The 20,059-nt window shown below is 34.9% G+C and overlaps 3 protein-coding genes and 1 pseudogene across 5 annotated transcripts; 1 reads left to right on the top strand and 3 right to left on the bottom strand.

Annotated features, from left to right (window-relative positions):
* Positions 1–1,269: 1,269 nt before the first annotated feature.
* Positions 1,270–3,289, bottom strand: LOC8274087 (flavonol synthase/flavanone 3-hydroxylase). Its single transcript, XM_002513728.4, has 3 exons — positions 2,707–3,289; positions 1,902–2,229; positions 1,270–1,713 (listed from the first exon to the last, which is right to left on the bottom strand). Exons 1-3 carry the CDS (start codon positions 3,159–3,161, stop codon positions 1,501–1,503), a joined length of 996 nt encoding a protein of 331 aa, XP_002513774.1. The 5' UTR covers positions 3,162–3,289; the 3' UTR covers positions 1,270–1,500.
* A 1,984-nt stretch (positions 3,290–5,273) lies between these two features.
* Positions 5,274–7,427, bottom strand: LOC8274089 (selenoprotein K). Its single transcript, XM_002513730.4, has 4 exons — positions 7,271–7,427; positions 5,920–6,023; positions 5,670–5,814; positions 5,274–5,562 (listed from the first exon to the last, which is right to left on the bottom strand). Exons 1-4 carry the CDS (start codon positions 7,287–7,289, stop codon positions 5,528–5,530), a joined length of 303 nt encoding a protein of 100 aa, XP_002513776.1. The 5' UTR covers positions 7,290–7,427; the 3' UTR covers positions 5,274–5,527.
* Positions 7,428–7,858: 431 nt separating this feature from the next.
* LOC8274090 lies at positions 7,859–9,366 on the top strand (annotated as a pseudogene).
* A 292-nt stretch (positions 9,367–9,658) lies between these two features.
* LOC8274091 (G-type lectin S-receptor-like serine/threonine-protein kinase At5g35370) lies at positions 9,659–13,501 on the bottom strand. Of its 3 annotated transcripts, XM_025156446.2 has the most exons (3): positions 13,252–13,500; positions 12,342–12,402; positions 9,659–12,256 (listed from the first exon to the last, which is right to left on the bottom strand). In XM_025156446.2, exon 3 carries the CDS (start codon positions 12,244–12,246, stop codon positions 9,934–9,936), a length of 2,313 nt encoding a protein of 770 aa, XP_025012214.1. In that variant the 5' UTR covers positions 12,247–12,256; positions 12,342–12,402; positions 13,252–13,500; the 3' UTR covers positions 9,659–9,933. The 3 variants fall into 3 exon arrangements, with proteins under 3 accessions (XP_025012214.1, XP_002513778.2, XP_015571420.1); XM_002513732.4 differs by having other exon boundaries at positions 9,659–13,056; positions 13,252–13,501; XM_015715934.3 differs by having other exon boundaries at positions 9,659–12,402.
* Between the last annotated feature and the right edge of the window lie 6,558 nt (positions 13,502–20,059).

Below are 20,059 nucleotides of genomic sequence, written 5' to 3'. Positions count from 1 at the left end.
CTACCGCTTATCCAGAGTTGCATATTTTTTTTTTTATTAATTTGCGCAATAGTATATAATTATTATGCGCAGAAATAGTTTTATTTTACCACTGAGTTAATATGATTCTAAATAAGTTAATTTAATTATTAGCAGCTTTTACTTTATCTTTGTTTTTCGCCAATTTTTATACTCAATTGGGTTCCAATTTCATATTGGTTGAGCTTTTCTATGGTTAAATCATTAAATAAGATTCTACAAACTGCATTCTATTAATTCATAAAGTATATACCTTGATTAATTTTGTCATATCATGATGATTTTGAATCGTAAGGAGATCATTTTGTCCCTCTTAAGAAAATTTAATATAAATGATAAAGAAAAAAGAAAATCTGACTATAAAGTGCGGATAATCAGCCTGTGTACAATGATGTTGGTACCAATTGGGTATCAAAGGCAAAAATGGAGTAGTCCTGCATTAATTTGTAAGATTTCATTCCCGTTTATTATAGAAATTAAATTCTACTATTTGCATAACTGTTATTATTATTTTGATTATAAAATCAAATTAATAAATACAGTTTAATAAAAAATTTAATATTTAGTATTGATTTATAAATTTTTTAAAAATAATAATAAACTAATTACTTTTACATATTTTTAATTTTTTTAGAATTTTAAAATTTTATTAATACTATTTTATAAAAACTATTTTAAGATTATTTATTAATTAATTTTAATATTATATATATTAGCATATTAATATAATTGATTTTATTACTTCTTAGGTTATAAATTTATTATATAATTAAAAACTTAATTATTATTAAATATAATATTAAAAATATTATTTAAAATATTATTTTCTAGACCAGAATTATTATTTAATTCTAAAATTAATTTATCAGTTAATATAATATTAAAATATAATTAATATGTTATTTTTTATAGAATTAATATCATTATCTGATTAAAAAATTATTTATTAGTTAATATAATATTAAAAAGTATATAACTGATGTGTTATTTTCTAGAATCAGAGTCGGCATTTTATTAGAATGCAACTTATAAAATAATAAATTAATAGAAAAAATTTATAAAATTACACATAAACTTGAATTTTATGTGTCAAAAGTAAATACACATGTCAAAATAAAAATTTTATGTGTCAAAAATTAAGCATGCATGTTAAAAAGACTTTAAGTCTCAGAAATTGATATATACGTACGTACATACATACATACATATATATATATATATATATATATATATATATTTAATTATAAGAAATAAAAAAATTTCTTGCCACTAACATTCTATTTATTAAAACTAAAAAACTACATCAATAAAAGAAGATTATGAAATCTCATGAGAGATATTATTACATATCTCACTACAAACATAAAAGCAAAGACTCATAAATTGCAACAGCAAGCTAGCCCCAGCTCATAACAATGGAGAGGGACAATTATTTTATTTCCATATGGACAGTCCACCACTTGTCCCCGGAAAAAGAATCTGCTACTGAGGAATCTTGTTTAACTTACAGTAACAGTAATCACTGTATTTCTTGGTCTTGTATTTGGGTGGGTTCTCTTCGCTGACAAGTTTTGGATGAGGTCCGACGGCAAAGTCCGACGGTGGCTCCAAGAACACTGGCCATGACATTCTTGCCTTTTCTTTGTTCACTGTTGTTCTGTGAAGCACACTCTTGTACTTTCCATTGCTCAAAATCTACCCAAAAAACAATAAATTACAGCAATTACATAATACTCAGGTACCCTGTGACTATAATTAAAAGGGAGAAAAAAAAAGTATGGCACGAACGTGATACCTACTTGTTTATCAAATTCATATGATTACCTTACCCCTAAATCAATAGATTGGGAGAAAGTAATGAAGAAAAAAGAAAAGAAAAGTACCTCCATCTGGTCACCTATATGGATAACTAGGGCATCAGAGATGTAACTGACATCGTACCATTGGCCATCTCTGCAGGCCTGAAGACCCTGTACATCATTAGGCACGAGAATGGTGATGGCACTCATGTCTGTATGAGCCACCACTCCTAGTGCCAGATCCGGCCGCGGGCATGGTGGATAATAATTTATTTTCAGAAGGTAAACCAATTCATCCCCACCAATGGCCTCCTTTACTTCATCCTCTTTAAGTCCTAACCCTAATGATAAACTTTTTAAGAGCTTGTCTACCACCCCATATAAGTACTTGGTATATTCCTCGTTGGTTTCCCTGCCAAAAATATATAAATAAATAAGTCAAAGACTAAAAAAAATTAACGATATATATAAATTTTTCAAAAGTTTTCATTTTTATTCATTAAATCAGGATTAGATCCAAAAACATTTGTCAACGACAGCCGATATATGTACATAAATTTTAAAAAATACTAGACATAAAAATGAATTTGTTCAAAAAGAATTGGGAAAAAAATTTAAATTATATTATTATATTTAATATAAATTTTTAAAATTAACCGATATCTTTAATATCATAACTGAACAATATATTAATTAATTAATTAAATATTGATGTTCATTTTTATTATTTTTTTTATTTTTCAGATTTGACATATATTCCTTGAAAAGATCTCGTCTGAAAAACTAGTATATTATTTGAAATTCATCGGTTAGCGTGAATTAATGTTTCTATTTAACATTTATCAGAAATGGAGTCTAATTTAAGACAACAATTAAGAATGTTTCGAACCTGTAACAAGGTGGAGTTTTAGGCCAAAACTGATAGTTAATAGCAGAGGGAGGCCAAATGTTATGGAACAAATGATCAACCCAACCTTTCTTTCCTTCCATTTCTTTTTGTAGAAATGTTCCATACCCTTCCTTGCCACCAGGCTTTTTAGCATAAACTTCTTTCTCTTGTTGCGGCAGCTCAAAAAACTCCTTACCGACACTTTGTAACTTACTTATGATTTCACTAGGTATGCCATGATCGATTATTTGGAACATGCCCCATTCCTTGCTGGCTTCAACTATCAAACGTTTCACCTTTTCTTGATCTGGGTCGTTCAAATTGATGACTGGCACCTCAAGCTTGACCCCATGAACGGTTGTGGTTGCTGGCTGTTCATTCTCTGATCTAATGAAAGCTTCTGGTATGGTGTCTTTGGATAAAGAAGCAATGCCTTGGACTCTTTGGGTCTCCATTAATTCTTCTGTAAGAGGAAGAAAAGAATAAAAGGAAATGTTTAAGCTTGTGAATTTCAAGATATCTACGTATATATTTCTCTATGGTTATGAAAAGAACTTGGTTGTATTAGTAACAAAAAGGTACAACTACTTCGAGGCTGAGGCGGTGCATATTTATGTTTTCCTTAAATGCAAAATTAAATTAATTTGAGAAAAACTATTGTTGAAAGTTAGGGGGAGAGTACGTACGGGGTTGGTTCAAAAACTCGTCCACCTATAATACGTAAATTCAAGAATCACATTAAAGATTTGGGCATATAATTAATAAGGGGTTTAGGCAAGTTTAAGTTTGGTTAAAATTTAAACAAAATTAATTAAACTAAAGCTACTGAAACCTACTTCCGTTTCATTCAAATGCCAAAACATATGTAAGTTAGTCTAGTGGTGGGCATTTGTGTCATTTGCTTTGTATTTCGCTTCTCAAAAACAAATAAATAAATAAATAAAGCAAACATAAACCTAAGGGCTATTTCCCATTTTAAGACAGATTAACAAATATTCTAGCAATTTGGGTAATGTTTAATATAATGCTCATTTGTGATTAAGGTTGTCTATTAATTTAGAGTAACTTTAGCGAGGTAGTCAAGAAAAGTGAAGTTAAATTAGCGGGTTAACACAAAGAATTAATCATCTAAAGTAATAAAATGTATGACCGTCTTTAAAAATTCATAGGCTATAAAAAGCAAGAAAACTTGAAGCTTTTATAACACGTGGCAAGCTAAAAATCTTTATTCTTAAGGCCATTTTCTATATATGTAGCAGAATGAAACTTTAACTTAATTAGACAAATGGTTAATACCTTATCTTAGTACCCTTTTGGGTTTATGAAATGTAATGTGGATGCCGCTATTCATAATGATATAAAGTGCAGTGGGGTTGGACTGGTCCTTCGTAATGATGATGGCTTGCTGTTCCAGATTAGTTAAATTGTTGTTTTTCTTCGATGGTTGCTGAAGCTAGGGGTCTTAAGGAGGCTCTTTCTTGGCTGCTTTCTCTGCAATAATCCAAGGTTATCATTGAACTTGATGCTCCATTCTTCAAATCAAGATATTTCAGAATTTGCAGGAATTATGCAAGATTATCGTGTCTTATTTCATTCTGGTCAGGATTTTTCTGTTTCCTTTGTCAAGAGACAAGCAAACGGAGGTGCTCATGGTATTGCAACGGCGGCCAACTTTTATGCTAGCCTCAGTATTTGGTGCAAGGCACCATCGTTTATTGGTCCTCTGCTTGTTGATGATCTTACTGTTTAGTTTGTTTCAAAAAAAGAAAACAAACAGCTTTGGCTTGAACATCAAGTGTATCAATTTTGATTTCTCTATATTCATTCATTTTACTTAAGTCAGTATTAAAATCTAAATTATAAATCAGTTGAACGCCTAAGGAGAACACAATCTCCCATCTCATTAGCAAATCATTTTCACTTACATCACTTCCATGTCATTTACATCACCAAAATACCTTAATAGAACTTTATGCTCACATCCCCAATCTTGTGACCTTCGTTCTTCTTTTTTAGGGTAGATAGGAATTTATCTTTTTCAGGAGAACTGCCATGATTTAAATTCCCAATTTCCTATATTATGATTTACAGTCTTGATTTCCCATACCTACTGACTTCGTTTAATAATGATCAAACAGCCTAAGCAGGCAAATTAATTAAAATTTGATTTCCCTTCTACCCCTTCTTCTCAAGTCTCAACCGAACTGATAGGCGTGTTTTCTGGTACCAACAAGGAAATTTCTGGAGGCAACAGATAGGAAAGCATTACAGCTTCTCCCTTCCATGAATCATCGTCAGACCTGTTTCAAAGGTCAGCATTGGTGAAAGAGTAAATGCATTCTAATCTTATCTTCCTGTTCTCCCTCTCACTGAATGAAATTCTCAAAGCTTCAAAGCTTTAAAAATAAAAGAAAGGATAAAAGAACACCACTCAAAAATATATCGAACCACTAGAGAATGTTAGGCTGACAATTTGTGGTGGCTAGTTGACAACCATCCATATTTAGAAAAGAAATCCAAAAATGCAAATTATTTCATACTATGGAAGTCATTATTCCCAGAAGATGTTTAACAGTTAAAGTAGCTATATCATTAGAAAATAAGTTTTTGAGAACAGGCAACAATACTTCTTGACCATTGATAAAGATACCCACAGAATATGTTTACACAGTTAAAGCAGCTATACCATTCAAGAACAAACTTCTCGACTCAACATACCCTTGATTGTATGCGGATGTTCGCTGAATAAACTAGTTTTACACACTACTACATCTTGTTCCTAACCAAAAACACTTGTGGAAAGCACCAGAGGTCTGTACAATTAACCGCAGCAAGAGCCACAAGCAGGCAGGGAACCTAGAAGTTCAGGAGTACAAATTTTGTCAAGAAAGCTGAAAAAGCAACATCTGAAACATTAAAAAAAACAAATATAAAAAGAAAAATAAAAAAAAAAATTAACTTACTATGGTCAATCCCTCGGACATTGTCTAAGCCTCGAGGAGGACCACGTGGACCTCCACCATATGGGCCACTTCCAGGCCCTCCTGGGCCACCATCCCATTTCTTGCTAGAACCAGATCCTTTCCTATAAGCATCTGACTTTTCCATCTGAGACACAAAGGGCAACAAAAAAAAAAAATGATTCTCTAGCAGAGAATTAATCAGAATAAGAAAACACGATAAAGAAGCAACAGTAGAAAATTATGCTGTTACCGAGAACATAGTAGAAAAGAACACGCCTATAAAATTTATAATAGCCCAGAAGAAATCAGTGATGGTTCTCAGTCGCCATATTGATTTCTTAGATTTTACAACACCTGAACAATAAGACACAGGCAAGTCAATCACTGGCCATAAGCATCAAGAGTACAGAGAGTTGCCAGTACAATTTATTTTGTCACTGTTCATATAGTTTTCCAGTAATTGCCATGAAAAAGGATCCAAGCACATCTATATTGACAATGCCTCAAAACAGCTAGCTATTAGCATAGCTCAACTTAATACAAGTCAATCATTCAGTGTAACAGTATAAAATGCTGGCTTCTCACAGATCATTGCACAAAAAAAAAATTAAAAAAAAAAATCATTATTGATATCTGCAAGAAATGAAACAACACAGATATATGCAATCAATGTCAATGCCATACACACCACGAATTGCAGATAAAAGAGAGCATACAGAACATCTAAAAGCCCAATTTCTCAATACTAAGAAGAATAGCAGCACAATGGCCTTGATTGAAATAGATAATGTGTAAAAATCCAATTCTATAAAAAATTCATGAACATCATGTTAATTTTGGCATGTTTTGATTTCTTTCAAAACGCCTTATTTGGTTATTTTCCTTAAGTTGAAAGTTTCTGATCCTAGCAACTATGAGCTTATATATATTGACTACTTAGAATTCAACTAAATAGAATTCGTGCATTTTCAGACTTCACAAACAAGGACAAATTGTGAACAAAGATGCGGGCGCATTGAGAATTGTTGAACTGTTTTCCCTTCATAAAGCATCAAACACTATCAACTTAAGAGAAAAACATATATTGGTTTATACTCGTACATGGAACTGAAAAAGCCTAGAAGTTGTTTAGCTAAAGTTGCCGATCTACAATTTTACATGTGACAGTCAGAATAGTATCTAAAACCTTATCTTCTCAAACTTCTTTTTAAGAAAAAACAAAAGCAAATTACAAATTAACATCAAGATTTAGCAATACGAATTAACATCAAACCTTAAATTATCATACAGAGATTGATAACTGACACTTACATCCGCCAATTATGCGTTAATCCATTAAATTTGATTTCATTTCTTAAATTCATCAACCTCGTAATTGGATATGAACCTTCAATTTGGATCAAGTCAATCTCAACGTTGACTTCAACAAAACAACCGCATAGAGAACCCTAATTTTAATAAATGAATTAAAACAAACAAAAGATGTGCCAATCGAACCCTAAACTTTGAGAAAATTGAGATTAAAAACCAATGCAGCATTAAATTAAAAGAGATAAATTGGATCAAATCAAAAAGATAAATTGAAGAGAGGGAGTACCAACCTCGCTCGACGTAGGCCATGAGAGCTAATTTTAAGACTTCTTCGATGATTCAGATTTTCTTTTTCTTTTGTTTCTTTTTGAAAAAAAAAAAAAAATTATTCTGCAGCGTGAGAGGTTTGTGTCTCATTTATATACGAACGTCGAAAAGTTTGGCGTATCTGTACCGGTGATTGCGTGTTCGGTCGATTTTGATTGGCTATAGCCAGTCAGTGGGTCGTCGATGTCCACGTGCCGCTCTATGACAGGATCCTAAAAATTTTCTTTTTCTTTTATATGAAATTAATTGTACATGTGTAGGCACCATTTAACATTTTCTAATTTTCATTTTCAGAAAAAAAAAAAAAAAAAAAAAGCAAGTTGTCATTTCGACATTACCACAGGAGCCAAGAAATAAGAAAATTTAACCATAGAGAAAAAAAAAAAAGAGAAATAAGAAAGTTTAACCATAGAATAACATTTTTAAGTGTTTATTAAAAGAAAGTTATCATGTAACATTTTTGGAGTGCAATTGTAACAATATTTGTTAATTTTTTTGCACATGAATAAATTGTGAATGGGAATTGTTTAACAAAAATGTTGCAGTGTTGAACTCGATTACCAATTAATATAAAGCCATGGTTCAGTGTGCCTGTGATTTCTATGTCCTTGCCACGTGATGTTCTTGTTAATGAAGTCAATAAAGCATGTAGCCAATGGGGTTTCTTCCTCGTAACAGATCACGGAGTACCGCTGTCATTGATTCAACACTTGAAAGAAGTTGGGCAGGAAATCTTTGCATTGCCGCAAGAGGAAAAGGAGGTCTGTGCTAATGATCCTACTAGTGGAAGGTTTGAAGGTTATGGTACAAAGATGACCAAAAACCGTGATGAAAAGATTGAATGGGTTGAGTATTTCTATCATGTCATTGCTCCTGTTTCCAGGGTTAATTATGATTTATGGCCTGAAAACCCTCCTTATAGGTATGTATTTTCACTTCTGTTCTTGTTTGTTAACTACATACTAGTGTCCATAAAACAATTTTCTTTTTATCATAACCATGTAAGTGAACTTTAGGATGACACATAGCTAGAACTTGTTTTTTTTGTTGTTTTAGCAACTCACTATTTCGTAACGGTAAATATTTTTCTACTTTAATTCATTTCACAAAAGGGAATTAAAATGAATGTTACACATTAATTTAGTTTGTAACATAAGAGTTTGTCCAAATTATTTTATTTTTTAAATTTATTTTAAAAGATATAATTTTAGAGTTTCAATCCTAATTTCCGGTACTATGAGATAATCATTGAATTGCGTTTGCTCGAATTTAAATATTTGCATTTGAGGACAAGAATGATGTTTCTGCACTTAGTATTCATATCATAGAGCTCTTCAGTAGTAATTCAAGTTTTGGCTCCAGCTGAAGAAGTTATCCGGATAAACTAATTTGTTTCGATGTCTAATGATGTGATGTAACGCAGGGAAGTGACTGAAGAGTACAAGAGGGAAATGGTGAGGATGGCGAATGAGCTATTGAAGTTGCTATCAGAAGGGCTTGGGGTTGGAAGAAAATGTACTGAAATCCCATTTAGGAGATGAGAAAATAGAATTGGAAATGAAAATAAATATGTATCCACCGTGCCCACAACCTCAATTGGAACTTGGAGTTGAACCTCATACAGACATGTCTGCCCTCACAATTCTTGTTCCAAACGAGTTCCAGGCCTTCAGGTTTGGAAAGATGACAAATGGGCTGCTAGTTACTTGCCTGATGCGCTTTTCATTCATGTTGGGAACCGGCTTCAGGTAAAGAACATCATGCTTGATAATTGTTATTGTCAAGACTTACAACAAATTAAGCAAGCCTTTAAAAGACAGTATTACTGGTGCCATTGTCATAGTAGGTACTGAGCAATGGAAAATATGAGAGCGTTTTTCACAGAAGTTTGGTGGACAAGGAAAAGATGCGAATGTCATGGGCGATGTTTATTACGCCTCCACATGAGGCAGTTATTGGATCGGTTGCAAAGCTTCTGGATGATCAGAACCCACCGAAATATTGTACCAAAACTTTTTTCGAGTAGCGATACCGGAAATTCAATAAACTCCCTCAATAAATTAATTGAACATTGTTATCTCTGCTGAATAAATATCCTTGTAGTGTAATGTCAGTAAGCATCTAGTTATTATAATGGATATTTTCTAATGTTTTACAGAAAGAAACAAGGCATAATATATAATCTACCCAGTTATGGCAATTGATGAAGACCTGTGCTAGGAGAAAGAAATGCATAATGCCTCTATGAATGATAAGTAATGTATAAAAGGTCGCAAAGCATATCCATGCATAATATAACACGAATTTTATATCAACTGGGCGGGTGAAGAAAAAGAATGATTGTCCAAAAGAAACCTAAAAAAAAGCTCCACATTTGATCATATCATGGGAGTACATTCAATTACACATAAAATTGACCTCTTCATAAAAGGTATAGAAACAACATGACTTAAGTAGAGTTTAAAGAATAAATACAAAAAAAATTGAACTCTACCTATGCACTTCCCTATCAACTCATCTTGAACTTCCAGACAAGTTGATTTGAATTCATAGAGAAAGTCATCAACAACTAAAATTCCAAATCACATGAGGTGGTTTTGCTAGACAGAGTCTCAACCATCAAATACTATCTTGGGCCTGAGACCTCCTGTGAGGAGATATAGGAGAAACAAGCATGGTAGTCACTTGTGCTTGAGTCAGAATTGTTTGCTCGTGGAAACAACATAATACTGCTATGCCTGTTCTCCTCCTCTATTATGGAAGCCTCAGTAAATCTACGCCCATAAAATCGCAAGAAATTCAGGGAATCTACTTTTGGCTGACCTAAAGGTATACCACCTTCCAACATTCCAACAACACTAACCATACTGGGCCTCAATGCTGGCTCCTCATGTACACAACACAGAGCAATGCACACTAATTTCCCGACCTCTTCACTTGTTACCCTCCCCTCTAGCCTTGGGTCAGCAAGCTCCAAGTACCTGCCTTGCTCGTGCATCTCCAATGCAAATAATGGAAAATAAGTAAGTCCTGATCCTGATGATGATGTCGACTGCCCACCACCACTCTTACTGTTCTCCACACTGGCGCTTTGCGACCGGGTCCAACAATTTTTCCTTCCGCTTACAAGTTCAAGCAGTACCATTCCAAAACTATAAACATCAGTTTTTTCTGAGATTGCGGAGTTTGTGAGCCATTCAGGGGCAAGATATCCTCGAGTTCCCCTCATTGTTGTGAATAAACTGGACTGTTCAGGACTTAGAAGCTTTGAGAGGCCAAAATCAGATATCTTGGCCTGAAAATGGTCGTGCAAAAGAATGTTCTCTGGTTTGACATCACAATGGATAATTTTATGCTCGCACCCAGCATGCAAGTATGCTAGTCCACGTGCAGTTCCAAGTGCTATCTCAAACCTCTCTTGCCATTCTAGGACAGGTCCACTACCAAAGAGGGTCCTGTCCAGTGAGCCACGATTCATATACTCATAAACCAAAAGGCGCTGTCTACCTTGGACACAAAATCCTCTCAATTTCACCAGATTGATATGGTGAATACTTCCAATTACAGCAATTTCAGTACAAAAATCCTTTTTCCCTTGTACTCCTAAATTGGATATCTTCTTTACTGCCACGACCGATTTATCAAGAAGCGTGCCCTTGTATACAGAACCAAAGCCACCTGACCCAATCTGTGTTTTAAAATTTCCAGTAGCCACCTCGAGTTCGTCATAGTCAAACCGTTGGGGTAAACCTGGGATGTAGAAGGCATTCAGATCACCAGAAGAACGTGAGCTTCCACAACCTAATTTCATCTCTCTATCTTTGGAAATTCTCCGTCTTCTCCACCAGAGGAAATAAAGAGCAACTACAAGGAGGAACCCAGTGAAAGGTAACAGCACCAGAGCAACTACAGGAAATTGTTGATTTTGATTATCATCGCTGCCATCTGGAGTTGATCTATTTATAACTTTAATGTAGCCCAGCAGATCATTCTCATTTTTAGTGCTCGATATAATAGAACCTAAGTCCTTTTCAAGTGCATAGCAGGAACCAGATGAATTCTCATAAAAAATTCCCAAGCAAGCACAGTCCATTGTGCACAGATCTTGACAAACTGAGAAATTTACGCCATATCTTGTAGGCTCAGAGAAATCAATAGCAAAGTAATCCATACCATATCCGAGCCTCATATACGAAACAGCCGAGGAATTCAACTGACTACCGTTTCTGGTTGACACACATGCATGTGGTAAGGAAGGACCGTCACTTGGCACACAGCCACTTGAATTTTGTGAACCTCCTCGGAAACCTAGTGGACATGAACAAGTTGGTCTGGAGGATGTAGTATCAATACACAATCCAATTTTGCCGCAGGCAAGTGGAATTTGACAACCATCCATTGGTCCCACAAATTCCTGTTGCTTGTTACTACCAGAAAAGCTACTGATGGTGAACTGGCCAGAAGCACCCAACTGGGCTACTCGGAAATTAGATGGTGACAAACTCATCTGAATTACAATAGCTGATCCATTGAGACCAAACAAAAACAGACCAGTTCTGTTTATTGCCATAAAGTCCACGATATAATTGGAGTTTGTATAAGCCCCAGCATCCATTGATAATTTCCAATATGTCTGACCTTGCCACTGTAATATTGCATCTGAATCAGAGATAGCAAGCCTGTAATGACCAGTAGATAAGTTATTGCTTGATACAGCACTGGAGAGCAATTTCCCCTTAGGTAAGTGTTGACCAATGACTAATGTATCTCTTGGATAGTGAAAGCTCTCCCAAAGAGAACCATTAAGTTGGTCAAGCAAAACAAGATTGCCCATCTCAGTTAGTAATAATGCATAAACTGATGATCTCAAAGCTGGAGTTGACCATTTGGGATTGCCATCTTGATCAGTAATGTGAATCCCTTGGGCTGTAAGATCCATTTTACCGGAACTGGAGATAGGAGCATCACTATTAGCAGACCATATGATAGTGCTGGAGGCCACATGCATAACACACAAGTAAAAGTTATTCTGACCTCCTCCAGGATTGAAGACAGAAACTTTGAATGTTCCATTACTAGAGAAGAGGAAAGCGCCCTGATTATCAATAAAACGAAAGTTTGAAGCAGTGAAATTCGGAAAGATGAATTCGGAGAATGTAGAAGCAGAGACAAGAAGAGCACAGAATAAAAAACTGATAGTAAAAAAAAATAAAGTTGTCATGTGGAGGATGGATTGGATGACCGTCAGAGAAGAGAAAAGAAGCTGAGTTTGAAGAAAGAGTTTTGGTGGGGTTGGAATTAGTATATTTTGGCCTTCACCATTTCTTTTCTCCAATTCTGATTCTTGGTTTTGCGTTGACTTGTCTCTCTTTTCTCTCCGATTGGTGACGAATGTGGAGTTAATTGTTTACTTGGTTATGGCATCAGCTAAGGATGTTATTAAAATATATAATAAAATTGCGGGTCAAACATAAGATTATCCTATTTAAAGAGCAATGACGATTCATGAATTGACAATCATATCTTTTACCATCTACATGTAATCTCATTCACCCTCTCCTCTTACACCCGAAGAAAAAAAAAAATAAGAAAAGCAAAGAACACCCTGTACTAAGAACAACTTTCTAAAGTTTAAATATTCGATTTCATATCTGACAAAAGCATGTGTTTATTTATTACAGCATGATGGATGCTTCATGAACCAGTCCAGCACACCACGCCAATGCCCATCATCATACACTAATGTAATCTGTTCTATTCATCCAGTCATCACCAATATATGTAAAAAGAAAAACAAAATAATAAAAGAAAAACTGAGATCCACTAATCCAAAGACTTAAACAATTTTTAAAAAGTAAACAAAAAGCCAACTTGGATGAAAAAAAAATAATAATCAAACAGATTGTGTGCATGAACAAGCCAAGACAACCAACTCATAAATTACCTGGGGGGGTAACGGTGTTAATACGATCGAATGATAGACGACATTTGCTATCTATAACTGCTTAGGATGCGACTGCTATCGGCTTCAAACTGTAGAACAAAAGATATAAAATTGGGCAACGGAGAGGAAAATCTGGCAACCGGGTATTGGAGAGAAGGCCAAGGCAAAGCGACAACGAGAAGCATGACTGAAAGTGAGAGCCAAGTGGGGAATTTGGTTTCCGTACAAAAGAGTTGAGTAATATCGTTTAAAAGCCGCTTTTATATTTTGGCGCGTCGGAGGTGATATTATTTGAACTTCCTCGATATTTGCGCGCCCCGGTGAATTTTTTTTACACTTAACTATTCCAAGTATCTAGACTGTCTTATTTTTAAATAATTTTTGAAAAATTAATACATAAATTGAATTTATATAAAAAGATGTATATTTAAAAATAAATTTTTTATATATTATAATAAATAAAAAGTAATATGTATTATTAATATTTTCTATTTTATTATAAAATAATTGATATTTTATCATTTAAAATTAATGTATATGTTTTTGTTGAAGAAAGAAAAGAAAAGTCAGAAGCTGTGGTCTCAGAGGCTGCACAAGCTAGGTTGCTTGTGCAGACTTCTCATCACTGACCAGAAAATGAAAAATGAGCAACCTTTCCTACAAATCAAGAAAGGTCACTTCAACCTTAATCCCATAAAAAAATATATGTTGAAGCAACCGTTAGAGTAGGATTTCAACATGTATATATAGCAATCAACACATTGTAAAGAATTTAGAATTCCATCATATAGTAAATACACAGATTCATAAATTCTTCGTGGTATCAGAGCAGGTGACAAGTTTGTAATCATCATTTACCATTTTCAAACCCACCAATATATCTCAAACCGATCATAAATTAACCAATATCATTCTCAAAGAAAATCAAAATTATTTTGAATGGTCCAAATCGGTCTCTATTGGCCTCAGTGGTAGAAGGAAGCTTGGCTTCATCACAGGTACAAAGCCAAAGCCCAAGCCTGAGAGACCAGAAGCCCCAACAGAGCATGAGCTCGAGAAACTAGAAGAGTGGCAAATGACAGACCATATGGACATGTCGTTGCTCACCAGCACTATAGAGCCCCAAATTTCAAGGTTCTGTATGTTGCTGGAATCATCAAAAACAATTTGGGATAAAGTAAAAGGCCTATATGGCCATCAACAGAATTTTGCTTATATTTTTAATCTTAAACAAGAATTAGCAAAAATCACTCAGGGGAGAAAATCAAGTTCACAGGATGCCACAGAAATCTTAACGCGATGGGAAGAGTTTCAGAACTACTTACCTCCATTGACAGATGCAAAGGAAAATCAAAGAAGAGCCAAGAATGATCTCGTGTATGCCTACCTGGGAGGATTGGAATCAAGCTACGAGAGCTTGAGGTCTCAAATCCTCATGTCCTCTGATTTGCCAAAAATCGACACTGTTATAGCAATTGGGCAACGCGAGGAGACTCAAAGGACTCTGATGAATCCCTCGGCCTCACTCGAACTCACAGAGAATCAAGCGTTCGTTTCGTGTCGCCCCAATGCCATCGAAGGAAGTCAGACAAGAGGAGGGGCTAGCACGGGCGAGTAAGCGACCACTGCAAGAAGCAAGGTCACCATCGCGCCTAGTGCTAGCACCTTCACTCACATCTTCGACCAACCCGAGGATGGGAGAAGAAGAGCGGCGCAGAAGGAACGAACAGAGGAGGAAGAAGAAAGTTTGACGAAAACCCTAGGAAAAAAGAAGAGTATAGGGGTTGGGCGTCATATGCAAAAAATTATATGACACCCCGACCCGACTCTCTAGGGTTCCCAAGACCTGACCCGCAGGAGCAACTCGACTCCGAATACCCAGACTTGACCCAACCTGAGAACTATTTGACCCGCAGCTCCATGGACTTAACTCGACCTGATTACAATGTCTCTGGGTCAGGCCTTGTCCCTCATCAGGCCCAGCAAAATCAGAAAGTCCAAGTGGCAGAAATGTTGGCCCAATTACAGGCTTTGGTTTTTCAACCCAATGGGTTTGGGTCATCCCAACCCGAAAGATCAAGTTCGGTTCAAACTGCCTTAAATTCATTACAAAAAATTTCAGAACCCTGTCAAAATACTTGGATTATTGACTCAGGTGCAATAGATCACATGACTTGGGATCCAAAAAATTTCAAAAAAATTAATCCTATCTCGAATTCTCATCATGTGACTGTTGCAAATGGAGATAAAATCAAAATTCATGGATATGGCACCACAAATTTACTTGACTCCAACATTGAAAATATTTTATTTTTGCCTGACTTTAAATCTAATCTTTTATCTGTTGGTAAGATTACTTGTGATTTAAACTGCAATGTTATTTTCTCACCTTCTTCAGTCATATTTCAGGATCGAATTTCCGGGAAGACGATTGGTGAAGGAAAACTAGAAAACAGTCTTTACTATCTCTATAATCCTCCCAAGAAATGTCTTCTGTCAACCAACCCTAACCAAGGCATGTTAATGCATCAGTGGTTTGGGCATCCCTACGACAATATTTTAAACAAATTATTTTATTATAACTTAAATTCTAGCAATTGTGATGTGTGTAAATTTTCTAAACACACTCGTTTACCATTTTCTTTATCATCTAGTGTATCTGAAAAAGCCTTTGATTTAATACACTCGGATGTTTGAGGGCCTGCCCCTGTTGAATCTTATAACCATTTTAGATATTTTGTTACATTTATTGATGATTATTCTCGCACTACCTGGGTTTACTTACTAAAAGGAAAAAAATGAAGTTTTTTCTCGTTTCCAAGAATTCTTTAATTTCATCCAAAATCAATATAATGCCAATTTAAAAAAATTTCACTCCGATAATGGCACGGAGTACATAAACTAAAATTTTCTGCATTCTTTAAACAAAAAAGAATTGTACATCAAACCACCTGTGTTAATCCCCCTGAACAAAATGATTCTGAACGTAAAAATCGACATCTTCTCAATGTCGTTCGCACTCTTCTTTTTCAAAATAATGTTCCTTCTATTTTTTGGTCGGATGCCCTCTTAACTGCTACCTACCTTATTAATAGACTTCTCACTGCCACTTTAAAGCATATGAGTCCTCTAGAAGTCTTCAAAGGCAGAAAAATCGAATTATGGCACATTAGGGTCTTTGGTTGTGTTTGTTACGTTCATATCAAACGCCATCACAAACTAGATAAAAGCTCTGTCAAAACTCTTTTTCTAGGATATTCCTCTACTCAAAAAGGGTATAAATGTTATGATCCCTCGACTCACAAAACCTATATCTCTCGAGATGTCATATTTGTCGATACTGTTCCCTACTACACCGATTAAAACTGCAATGACTTCTCTGATACTCATGGACCATGCACGTTATTATTTCCGCCTAACTCTGATTTTCATCTTAGCAGCCCTACTCTGGATTCCCTTCAGGGGGAGTCATCTCCAGTCTCAAGGTTAGTTCCTTCAGGGGGAGACAATACAGCTCTTAAAGATCAACCTCAACCTCAAGAAGAAGCAATCACCTTAAGAAGATCCACCCGTCAAACTAGACCCCCTTAAAATTAAGAGATTATGTGTCTCATTGGTAACATATCCTATCCAGAGCTTTATTTCCTATAATGCCATATCAAGCCAATACTGCAACTACTTAAGTCAGATCTCAACCTATTCTGAACTCATAAACTTTTACAAAGCCAATACCAATCCCAAATGGTGTAGGGCTATGAAAGAAGAACTTCAGGCTCTAGAAAAAATGAGACGTGGAATATTGTATCTCTTCCTCCAAATAAGAAACTTGTTGGATGCAGTGGATATACAAAATCAAGTATAACAGTGATGGGACTATTGAGAGATACAAGGTCAGACTAGTCGCCAGAGGCTTCACTCAAACTTATGGAGTTGACTACCAAGAGACTTTTGCTCCGGTTGCCAAGATGAACAATGTCAGAATACTCCTTTCAATAGCAACTAATCAGGGATGGAGCCTATTCCAAATGGATGTCAAGAACGCCTTTTTACAAGGAAACCGAGAAGAAAAAGTCATGACTCTACCTCCTGAGCATGAATCAATCTCAGACGCTTCTTTGGTATGTAAGCTAAAAAAGGATTTTTATGGCCTGAAACAATCCCCGAGAGCATGGTATGCCAAACTCAGCCACTTTCTATTAAATATTAATTTTAATAAATGTGAACTCTGATTCTTCTATATTTGTCAAACACACTCACACACACACCATTATTATTCTAGTGTATGTTGATGATATCATAATAACAGGGAACGATGATCAAGGGATAGAGGATGTCAAACAAAGTCTGAAAAGAGAATTTGATATCAAAGACCTGGGTCAGCTCTCTTATTTTCTAGGCATAGAAATGGCAAAGTCTAAAAAGGGTTTATTCCTATCTCAAAGGAAATATACCCTTGACCTATTAAAGGAAATTGGAAAAATAGGAGCTAAACCTGTCAACACTCCGATGGAAACCAAAATCAAACTCAATCTAGCCACTAGCCAACTTAGGACATTATCAGCACTTGGTAGGAAAACTTATATATTTAACCGTCACTAGGCCTGACATATCATTTGCAGTAAGTGTGGTAAGCCAGTTCATGCATGCCCCTCGCACCAGTCACCTAGAAGCTATAGACAGAATTCTCAGATATCTCAAGGGAACCCCAAGATAAGGAATCTGGATGAAGAACAACAATTTTAATTCTATAGTTGGTTTTTCTGATGCAGATTGAGTTGGAAGCTGTGACAGAAAGTCAACCACTGGTTTTTATATCTTCGTAGGAGGAAACTTGGTAATATGGAAAAGCAAAAAATAAAGTGTTATTGCAAGATCAAGCAGCGAAGCTGAATACCGTGCAATGGCATCTACGGTTAGCAAACTCATTTGGATCAAGCAAGTCCTCAAGGACATGAAAATTGAAAGTAAAGGGCCTATGAAGATGCATTGTGATAACCAAGCTGCTCGCCACATCGCATCAAACCCTGTGTTCCACGAACGAACTAAACACATTGAAGTTGACTGTCACTTCATCAGGGAAAAAGTTCAAAAGGAAGAAATTGAAACACCTTATATCGAAAGTCAAGATCAACTAGCAGATATTTTTACAAAAGCTCTTGACAAACAGAATCATCATTTGATTCTCAGCAAGATAGGTTCAATAAACTTATACGAACCCACCTTGAGGAGGAGTATTGAAGAAAGAAAAGGAAAGTCAAAAGTTGTGGTCTCAGAGGTTTCACAAGCTAAGTTGCTTGTGCAGACTTCTCATCACTGACCAGCAAGGGAAAAAGAAGCGACCTTTCCTGCAAAACTTCAACCTTAACCCCATAAAGAAGTATCCATTGAAACAACCGTTAGAGTAGGATTTCAGCATATGTATATATAGCAATCAACACATTGTAAAGAATTTAGAATTCCATCGTATAGTAAATACACAGATTCATAAATTCTTCAGTTTTAGCTATTTATTCAATATATAGGTAAATACATATGCTAAGTTTAGACAAAAAAATTTATTTAAAATAGATAAATACTTTTCTTATTTTCTTTTTATTATTACATACGATAAATGGATGGTTTACATGGTAAAAATTAGAATCAGTAATATCCTCTCAATTCAAATTCCAAAAATTCCCACCTGCTCTTTTAGACGTGGACCATCATATATATATATATATTGAAAGTTACCAAGAAGCTATATGTTCATATCTATACAGCTGGTGAAGATTGGAGAGCCAAAACAAGAGTCCTGAAAGGTTGCTGTGTCTGCATGGGATTCACACATGATTAGGGTTTATTTTTGCGGAGAAAAAACCAAAGTAAATCCAAATTCAAATATTTGACTTAGTGAATGCTTAAAATATTTACAAATTGGAGCCTAAAAGATATAAAGAAGACAATGCAGAAATACAGAGTAATCAACTATTTGCCGACCATGCTTTTAATTAACAATAATAAGTTTGTTTAGAGTTGAAAGATTCCGTAAAATAAAATATGGAACCGATATTTAAGTCTCTCCATTTAAGAGTTTAAGATTTTCAAATTGGTGAGAGTTTTTTCTTATATGTGTGGCTTTCCATTATGTGTCATATATGAGTCCGTCTACTTTTTTTTTAACATTCATTAAATATTAGAATTAATTGTATCATATAATAATAATAATAATAATAATAATAAGAATCATTCAAAACACAATTAAACAAGGCTGTGCATTATTATTATTATTATTATTATTAATATTATTTGTGAGCTCACAGTCTGGAAATGGATATGATATTCAGTATTATTGTTATTTAGTATTTGATAGTCAACTGCTTCCACCTCTTCCATTTCATGTCGGCCACTTCTTACTAATATTTTACTTCACACGACAATCACCTTTTCTGCTTAAACAAATGTTCAAAACTTAAAACTCTTTTTCTTTTCTTTTCTTTTTTTAAATTAAATAAATAGATAATTTGATCCATCTTCATATTTTTCCTATTTTGGTCAATAGAGTAGGAATATTGACACTAAAGGGTCTTTAGGCCTAGAATAGACCGAAATGTCTAATTACAAAAAACTAAAATTTGAAGAAGTCCAAAAATCCAAATTGTAATAACCCTGATAGGTTTAAAATAAAAGCTACAGCCCATTGAAATATAAGGAAAGGGTTTAAAGCCCATAAATACAGCCCAAAGGCCAGAAAATCATTGTACCAAATGAGCCGAACACTAACCCATCAAAAGAAAAGAGATACGAGATGAGCACGCAAGTGATATAGTAT

Source organism: Ricinus communis, chromosome 2 (assembly GCF_019578655.1).
Source record: "Ricinus communis isolate WT05 ecotype wild-type chromosome 2, ASM1957865v1, whole genome shotgun sequence".
Lineage (NCBI taxonomy): Eukaryota > Viridiplantae > Streptophyta > Magnoliopsida > Malpighiales > Euphorbiaceae > Ricinus > Ricinus communis.
Note: the sequence above shows the minus strand (reverse complement) of the source record. Positions and strands in the feature narration are given on the sequence as shown.